The sequence below is a fragment of the Larus michahellis genome, chromosome 4 (genome assembly GCF_964199755.1).
Source record: "Larus michahellis chromosome 4, bLarMic1.1, whole genome shotgun sequence".
Lineage (NCBI taxonomy): Eukaryota > Metazoa > Chordata > Aves > Charadriiformes > Laridae > Larus > Larus michahellis.
Genome location: NC_133899.1, coordinates 4,323,698 through 4,333,361, shown reverse-complemented (window position 1 = coordinate 4,333,361; position 9,664 = coordinate 4,323,698). Strand labels below are relative to the sequence as shown.

Sequence of the window (9,664 nt, the reverse complement as noted above, 5' to 3'; positions counted from 1 at the left end):
GGCTGCTACTGCTGTATATAGGACAGTGCAAGCAAATTCAAGAACGACCATTTCTCCTACAGGAGGAAGACGACCATTTATAGTTGTATAAACATCACACAAAATGATCCTCCACTTCCATACGCTTTCCGATGGGATTTGGTCTATATTGTAATTACCTAGTAAAATACAGATTTGACAGGGCATGAATTGTGTTCACCCTCTTATTATACAAAACACACCTGTAATCTAGACTATATTCTATAAGCAGCAGCTGTGCTGAAGTCTTTCTACAACTTATAACTAAATACAATCTCACATACAATGATATACTTACGCTAGACTTTGCTTTAATATATATGACCTGACTATTTGTTACCACATAATAGTTTATTAGATTTTTTCAAAGTGACATTACAAAGAGCCTAAGGCTGGTGTTACAAGGTATATTGATACATCTCCTGTGTTCACAAAATTCCCCTATTATTATGAGCTTTTATTACAATTTCCCCATGGTGTTGAAAAATGACCTGTCATATTGCCTTCATAATACACAGGTGCTAATTTGGTGTCATTCAAAGAGCAGTCTTAAGTGTGGTCCACACAGAACTGCTGACTGCCACTACTCCTTTCGTAAATTTGTACTTCAAGGTGGAGGAGCATTGCAGTGATTGTCAGTAATATCCGACATGGGTCATTTTTCTTCACAAGGGACGTAGTACAGACTGTTCTAAATATACTTTTCATTGCCAAAATACTCTAATGTAACCCGTTAAACTCCAGGGCCATAAATGTGCATGTGATTATAAAAGCAAACATCTTTCTAAACCAAATACTTTGATGAGTTAGGGCTAGCTGTTATTCAAAGAGAAGCAAGGCTTTACAATTCTACCCGGGATCTCTCCGTTTGTGTTACTCGGTATATCACTGCTTTGTTAGCAAACTGTTCAGCACAATGAGCCAGGGATTTAAACAGAAAGACCACATTGACACAACCGCAATCCCATCCCTATTCTGTCCAGTATCACTATTTTAACCATAATTATTGTTCAAAGGTGATGCTAAATGACACATTGTCAGTTTCAAAGTAAAGTTTTACAGTATTAAAAAACTTAAATCCCATAGTGAGATTTTTCATAGTTAATAGTTCCTTGTCTGTCTAAATATAACAGATTTGAATGGCAGTGGTCGCTGACCTGTAGCACAGGTGTCTCTAATGTTAAATCTCTATTTCTGGTTTATGTTCTAGGAACACACAGGTGAGGTAATACCAAGAGTAGGAGATACGATTTTGACGTTCAGCGTCTTATGTTTCCAAAATCACCTTATTACATTCATAAGAAAACAACACATAGTCCTCAAATGGTCGAGTGACTGATGCTTAGAGCTAGGATTAATGCCAAGTTTCAATCTTGTGCTTCACTCCACAAAGTTACGTAGGACAAGTTAAGATTTCCATTGAATGGGAGTCACTAGATGTGTAGCTATCAAAAATGAAACGTCTGGAAAAAGTACAAGGAAGGGAAAAAAGTGACTTCACAAAAAAAATACACCCAGTTGTTGATATCTCTAAGATCTGTGTTTTAATAACACAACTAATTGATCCTCGTAACAAGAATTCAAAAAGTGAAATTACAGTACACAAATCAAAATATAAACTAACCTATTCCTAACTATACAATATACATTAGGAATGCAAGCTCTGTAACAATATAAAAATGCTTTTACACACAGTAGTTGCAAAAAGCTGTTATGTAATTCCAAGGATTTGTAGAAAAAAAAAAAATCTTCCAGGATTCATCTTAAGTTATTGGCAACCTGTTGTGGAAAAATAATTAGAACAAAAATGTTACTGAGAAGAATTAAGAGTATCATGCTCATCAGAAATTTTCATTTGTGGGGTTCACACTAAGGGAACTGACACAGGGGACAATGAAGCCCATAGTAATTTGTATTTCTGTCAAAGTATTGCAAAATATAGGTACCTTAACAAGCAAGACGTATACCCCTTTCAAACGCACATGCCTACTATACAGGCTGCATAGTATTCTAAACGTGAATTCTAGAGTTTCAAGCTTAAGAGAGGCTGAGACATATCTTACTTAAAAAAACCTAAACAAATTCAAAAATATTTTAAAAAAATATTTACTCTAACATGTTACATCTGGTAGTTTCTTTACCAGTTGCCTTCCATGGATTACAAAAATCAAATTCTACACAAACTGAAGCTATGGAAACCAGAGCAGACGTTGGTAACGTGCGTGAGGTTACAGTCCTTTTCAGAAGGTTCAAACACGGTAAGAGAAGGGAAGAGAAGAGCTCGCTTTGCTACTGCTTTTTTTCCCTATCTCTTCTCCTTCCCATACTGCAAAGACAGTCATTATTTCTGATCTCACTAAGAGTACCAGAGTGAGTAACAGAGGATGAATATAGCTATTGCACTTCCTCAAAGCTAACTAGACGTGAAGTAAATACCTCTCCTCCCAATATTGCTGAAGAAAACATCCTTGCTGAAGAGGCTAGTAGGAACCTGCTGAGGGGAGCTTTTAAAGCTTCTCGTATTATAATGTACACAGCTGCTCTGAATTAATTTCAGACTACCTCACAAATCAAAGGAAAAAGTCCATCTACTTAAAGTCAGTAATTTCAAGTGACCTCAGGATTTGTTTCAAGGCTAGCAAGCAATTGTCTCACTTTAACTCTTGTTAGTAGCAGGGGTCTTGTTCTCGCCTTCCAATTCTTCCACTCCCGCCTGCGTCATCAGGTCTGCTATGTTCTTCTCCAGGTCATCTATGCGACAGCTCATGTCATCAAGTTCACTGGAGTTAAGGAACATGACTGCAATCCAGTAGTGGCTGGGGTTTTTTCATTTGTTTTTCATTACATCTTTGCTCAAACTCTTATGGTCACTTTAAATTCAACTTACAAATCCCACTGGTAAACATACTTTAAAATCCTTATGATTCTGTAGCGTATAGCACCTATCTGACTTTAAAAAAGGATATTTCTTCCAATTATTTGGTCAGACATGGTTTGAAATTTGTCCTGCATTTGCTGAAGCAATGTCTGCACCTATTAGAAAGGAAAAAGAAAGAAGTCTGTTTTGTTTTCATTGAAGAGGTTGTTACAGTATTTAATCTCATGTAATGAGGTAAGTACAATGTTTTCTTTCATTGCTGAGCTCAACTGTGCACAAACTCTGCAGTGTAATTCCATATTTAAGTAACATATTTTCACATGTACATATATATGTACACACAAGAGAATTGAGGCTCACAGTAAACAATTTTAAGATCTAGAAAATGCCTGTGTTCCACAACCAGGACTAAACCCCCAACAGCTGCTTCCAGCATCCTACGCTAATCATGTGATAACACTTTTTTTCGATATCAGAACAACAGCTTTCCTCTCCGTGCTCCCAAACTCTTGCTCTTAACCGCATCCCTCCCAGAAGGACAACTCCTCCTTAGGCAGGGATACCCAGCTGCCCTGGCTGCCAGCACGGCCAGCCGGGGAGCCGGCGCTCGCTGAGCACTTCAGGTGAGTGAGCGGCCTTAGCGCTGCGATGGAACGCGGGGCTGGAACCGCGCTCCGACCCGAGCCGCCCCCGAGGGACCCGTCAAAAGCAGCTCCGCAGCGGGGGCTATTTATCGTGACACCGGGTGAAAAAGGCCGAGGCGACACCGCAAGCCCAGCAGCCCCTGCAGCAGCGGGTCACCCCGGCTCGGCCGCGCCGAGCCCCAGGAGGTAACGCCAGGGCCCGGGAACGGGGCGAGGCCGGAGGCTTTACCCGCTTCTGCCGGGCCTCTCCTTAGGGAGGCCGCGGCCCGCCCGCCCCGCGCTCTGCAGCCGCCCCGCTGGGCGCTCCCCGCTCCCCCTGAGGCGGTGGGCGCGGTGCCGGCGCCTCACCACGGCGGTGAGGTCCTGCACGGTCTTCGGGTCGGTCTCGGCCATGGCGGGCTCGGCTCTCAGCTCCCGGCTCCCCGGCAGCCCCGCTTCCGGGCCGCGCCCCGTCACTTCCACCGCCGCGCCTCTCGCGAGAGGAGACGGCCCCGGGGCATTCTGGGAAGCGTAGTCCGCGGCCCCTGAGGGGCCATGGCGGGCGGCGGGGAGCGATGGCAGGGAAATCGTCGCAGGCCCCGAGCGCGGGCTGCCCGCGCCCCTTCGCACCGCCGCGGGAGCCCACCCACACCTCGCCGCAGGCAGCTCACCCGGCTGCCGGCCTCTTCCCCCTCCGCTGCCCTCACGGGTGTTGTTGGCTCCCGCTGGCTGCGGGATGTGAAAAGTAAGGAGCTTGTGGGCCTCCCCTGTGCTTGCTAACCCAGTGTATGAGGTGAAGTCGCATATAAACTGAGCACTGGCACAGCTGTATGAGAGGGGAAGGCATTAAAACATATTTTTTGCCCCTGAGCATTAAGCTTGCATGTAATCTTACGCTTAGAATCGTAGAATGGTTTAGGTTGGAAGGGACCTTAAAGATCATCTACTTCCAACCCCCCTGCCCTGGGCAGGGACACCTCCCACCAGAGCAGGTTGCTCCAAGCCCCATCCAGCCTGGCCTTGAACACTTCCAGGGATGGGGCATCCACAGCTTCTCTGGGCAACTTGGGCCAGCATCTCACCACCCTCACAATGAAAAATTTCTTCCTAATATCTAATCTAAATCTTCCTCCTTCCTGTTTGAAGCCATTACCCCGTATTCTATCACTACGTGCCCTTGTAAAAAGTCCCTCCCCAGCTTTCATGTAGGCCCCCTTCAGATACTGGAAGGTTGCTATAAGGTCTCTCCGGAGCCTTGCCTTCTCCAGGCTGCACAACCCCAATTCTCTCAGCCTGTCCTCACAGGAGAGGTGCTCCAGCCTCTGATCACCTCCGCGGCCTCTGGACTCACTCCAACAGGTCCATGTCCTTCTGATGTTGGGGGCCCCAGAGCTGGACGCAGTACTCCAGGTGGGGTCTCATAAGAGCAGATAGAGGGGCAGAATCCCCTCCCTCACCCTGCTGGCCACGCTGCTTTTGATGCAGCCCAGGATGCGGTTGGCTTTTTGGGCTGCGAGTGCACATTGCTGGGTCATGTTGAGCTTCTCATCCACCAACACCTCCAAGTCCTTCTCCTCAGGGCTGCTCTCAATCCATTCTCTGCCCAGCCTGTACATGTGGTTGGCATTGCCCTGACCTACGTGCAGGAACAAAAGCTTTCCTCGCATAGAGATTTAATAGTTTTGCTGGTGCTCTTAAAAAATAATTTTGCAAGTTGGGGAGATTACAAATGTATTTTTCTAGCCTGAGAAGTGGTGCTGTCTGAAGAGGCCCTTTTTATGGTTTAATTTAGAAGGGAATGAGCAACTAAGCCCCACCAACAAACATTTGCAGGTCATCTGGCTTCAGCGAGGGGCTCGCTGTAGGAAGGGCAGCATTACGGATTAGCGCTGGGAGTTGGGAATGTTATATAAGTGGATTGATGATTAAAGGGAATACATTATTGTGGCATATTGTATTCATGAAAGAAAGTACCAATAACAAAGTTGCATGCATTAGATTAAATTCATGTCAGGCACAGATTAGTGACATGGTCTTTAAGATACTGTGAAGCTTCATAGACTGGATTTCTGTGCTGAGAATGGACGCAGCATAAGCATTTCCTAAGTGTAAGTTTGTAAGCTTTTTAGACCAAAACTACTCATTTGTAGTTTTTGTTTGTGAAGTGAGTTGATGTTTACACAGCTTGGTTATTGTATACTGAGATAAGATCTAAACTGAAGTTAGCAAAAACATTCATATATGAATTTGTAAACATAGAACGTTTCCCAATAGCAGCAGATGAGTCTCAAACATCTCATTTTGCCTGAAAGCTGATACAATGCGCTGCCACACTCTGCCTTATCCCATAACTAGTAACAAATGTGGGATGCAGGGTGGTTGCATTATTAATGTGCCTTTTGGAGCAATGCAGTAGTAATAAAAAAACTACTTAGTGCCAGTTTGTTGTCTGTTTGAAAGTAAATATGGCTTCTAGTTCTGAAAAATGCTAAGAAATTAACTCCCATTTGTTTGTTTGATGTGTTTACGAAAGGTGGTTGTTTTTATGACTGCTATTTGAATCACATAAACTGTTGTTTTGAAAATGTCATCGTATCTGGTCTCGTGGTGGATGTCAAAATGCAGATCTCTCAGCTCCCCTGAATGCTGGTGTGAGTCTCATGGCAGGTGATGGTGCTCACAGGGTCGGGCTGTGGCTGCTGCCTGCCTGCTCCAGACACCAAAGGATGTGGCATAGCAGTGTCCGCCGACTGTGCCATCCCTGGCATGCATTTGAACGTATGGCTGTACAGGGCGAGGACGCGGTGCTTGCTGACATGGACTATCTCCGGTGTGCACCATGCGTTGCTCGCTCAGGCAATTGCGGCTTTCTGCCTTCTCGCTCCGAGCTGAGGGTGATCTTTATTCTATTACGTCTATTTCTTCTGGTAAAACTAAATTGCTGTGTCCTGTTATCTTAGTATTTGCTGTTCTTAGGGAGTGCAGAAAAGAGGGGGAGCTCTCAGGAAGCTGCTTGACACGTGAAGCTATTGGAAGCCATTTCTGTCTCTTCTAGCCTGACCAGGGTGTCAAGGCTACAGCCCATAGGCTAGATGCCTGCCAGGAGAAGACATATGGTCCAAAGCCCTCTCTCTGCAGCAGCCCTCCAGGTTTCAGCAGGTGACAAGGCACATGCTTTTATTGGTTCTCCATCATTTAGTGAGAAAAAATGAGATTTGCCCGATTCCCCAGCTTTTTTCTTGTAGATGGTTTTGTTGCACCTTGACCTTGAGAATGAGACGTTACTGATTTGACTTCACCACTTTGTGACCGTACTGTTACCAACTGTGGCAAGTTTAGATAAGGCATTTTGTAGGTTCAGCTGGTGCCTCCCCTGACTCAGACATCCCAATACCGCGTTCCATCTTAGGGCATGGACAAGCCCTAGATGGTTTTGACATATCACTTAAAATGCGTGTCCACTAAAGTGGTGTAACAGTCCTTGTTATGCAGGGAGACAGATTAGACTAACAAAATGAATCCTTGGGCCATTAAGATTTTTAGCAAGTGTCAAATAGCTGCACACTTGTTCTCATAACTTCGGGAATTTTCTTTGATGGCAGGATAAAACATTTTCGTTATTCATTTGTTTCCTAGCATGGCATAGTTAAACAATGACTGACTTAAAATTTGCAGGGTTTTATCTCCTTTTTGAGACTGGACTGAAAGAAAATGCTATGCAAGGAGGACTGGTAGGATTAATGATCCTTTCACACTAATGTTCAGAGATTACTGAAATGGATGGAGCTGTAGAAAGCTGAATTCTCTTGCTAGCTTTTTACTGACAAAGTCTTAATTTAAAGTATACAGAGGAGGAGGACCTTAAAATTTGAAAAAGGGCCTTTTTCAAGGGAATTTCAAGGGAAATTTACAAAGGTTTATTTAAAAGCAGTTAGTGAAACTTCTTTATAATGCAGTGATGTGTAATTCCAAAGCAGAATAACTGGACCTCATATAGCAGTAAGTCATGGTCAGGCTTTGTACAAAGCAGGCACATTTTCAGTTTTCCAGAGAACTCAAAATGAACTTTGCATTTGTGAAAACATGATAGAGATTTCTGGTACCGGTGTCTCTTGATCTGATTCACTTCCTGTTTCCTTTAATGACGTAGGATTAGGGCTCAATTCTCATCAAGTAAACCACTTGAAAAAGAAGCTGTTAATTTAACAGCTTATTTTTTGTGCCGGTTAATGCCAAAATCACTGTAGGTAGTTAATGCTGCAGAATTAATTCTATATTTGTTGTTAGGCCTCCTTTCCAGTAATGATAATACAGGGATTGGGAGGCATCTAATGAAATGTAAGTTTAAAAAGGCAGAATAAAATTTCACAAAGGCGATTTTTGCAAGGACAATTGTTTTTACAAAAGACCCTGTTCTTACCAACAACACTGTTGTGGATTCTGTACTGACCTCAAAGAGTTGTGGTCCTATGTTTACATTTTTTATAAATAGCAGCTCTTCCAGAGCACCGTGTTCCTGGTAGAATTCCAGTGCATTAGCTCAGTGGTAACAGTTTAGAAAAGATTATAATATTATGTCTGTGTGTTCTGTGAGGCAATAAATAGCAACTGTACTTTAATTGCTTATTTGGGCTCCCTGATGACTTTCAGATAATTGCGGTAGTTCTGAATATTATTCGTACAATGACTGTGCACTCAAAACTGTTGCAACTGTTCTTGCCTGCTCCCTCATTTGAGTGTGCTGAATTTATGGATTTTGGGATATTCAGCACGTAAAATCACAGATACATTTTTTGTATCTGAGCCAAAGACTTACGATGAAATCTTGAGAATGACATTTTAATATCTCGGTTGCAGCCTGACTTGCTCGTGGCAGAAATTCTTGAGAAAATATAAAAATATAACAAATAGCACTCATTTATTACTTCCAGAGGAATAACACTCCTCAGAGGCTGTCAAATATACATGAGGTCAGGACATAATAAACAAAGAACTGTACTTAGAAAACAACTGTCAAGGGAAAAGTAAATGTTCAATATAATGACTCGTGAATATTTAACTGCGTAAAGCACAAATTATGGAAACAGCAAAACCAGGTCTAGAATAAATGTGAAAGTGATTTGTATCAAAACAGAAACAATTCACTGTGCTTTTTTTCAGATTATTCCTCAGCAACTAAAACAAATAGCGTTTGTATGAGTAGTTCTCACATGAAGTTAACTCCTGTTTCAAAATGAAATTATTTTTGTGGTAGTTATTCCCCTCTGGTAATTCATCCTATATTTTGCATTTTCAGTCCTTGATTAGCTTGCTGTGACCCGCCGTCGGAACTGATCAAGGAGTACTTCCCTGGGCGCTTCAGATATTTTGGGCCACATGAGGGAAGAGAAAGACAAGCAGGGATTCAGTAAGAGTAGACAGATTTCATTTTAGAAGGTTGGACCAGAGGAAGGTGAGAAAGGTAAGAGGTGGAGATACGAGGGATATTATCATCTTTCGTACATTATCCTTTCACTGTCTCCTTCTCACGCTCCTACTTCATTCTTGTACATAGACACTTCAGAATGTTGCTTCCTTAGCATTGATACTAAACCCTCTGTGACTGAGAGAAGAAAAGCTTTTGTAGCCTATACTTCCTGAAGGGAAAAGCTTGCTGATGGTCAATGACCATAAAGCCAGTAGCTGTTTCCAGTGGCCTGGTGCTAGCTGCTTTGTAATTGACAGTGATGTATGGTATTGCTTACTGGCAGCTCTGGGGCCAGGACAACAGGAACTGTGCTCAGGGACCAACCTATAAGAGGACAATGAAGGGACTGTAAGATTATACTTCATTATGTTTAGTGGAACCAGCGGTTCTGTAAGGAAAAGGACAAGTCATATGTACAAAGCCAGACATTTTACTAGTAGAAAAGTCAACTAAATAAAAATACTCTCATTGTTGACAGGTGAGCCTTAAAAGAAACTACTAAGATATGTTTTGCTTCACACAGCTAACTGTGCTCTGGTAGATTCAGCCTTTGGAGATGTTGGTCAGAGGCCACGATCAGCACGTGTACAAAAACATGTACATGGTCCATATGATCAGCATGTATACAGTTCATTTAGTAGCAGTCCATTAAATGCAATAATTAAATTCACTAAGAGA

The 9,664-nt window shown here is 42.9% G+C and overlaps 1 protein-coding gene and 1 long non-coding RNA gene across 3 annotated transcripts in view; one reads left to right on the top strand and one right to left on the bottom strand.

Annotated features, from left to right (window-relative positions):
* Positions 1-1,536: 1,536 nt before the first annotated feature.
* On the bottom strand, positions 1,537-3,996 carry HSBP1 (heat shock factor binding protein 1). Its single transcript, XM_074582818.1, has 4 exons — positions 3,889-3,996; positions 2,985-3,051; positions 2,674-2,793; positions 1,537-1,797 (listed from the first exon to the last, which is right to left on the bottom strand). The coding sequence occupies exons 1-3, from the start codon at positions 3,931-3,933 to the stop codon at positions 2,675-2,677; spliced, it is 231 nt and encodes a 76-aa protein (XP_074438919.1). The 5' UTR covers positions 3,934-3,996; the 3' UTR covers positions 1,537-1,797; position 2,674.
* The window catches only part of LOC141741774 (uncharacterized), a 95,864-nt gene continuing 89,644 nt past the window's right edge, over positions 3,445-9,664 (top strand). For both annotated transcript variants that reach the window (XR_012586458.1, XR_012586456.1), the window contains exon 1: positions 3,445-3,519. This is a non-coding gene — a long non-coding RNA (uncharacterized LOC141741774). The remainder of the gene's footprint in view (positions 3,520-9,664) is intronic.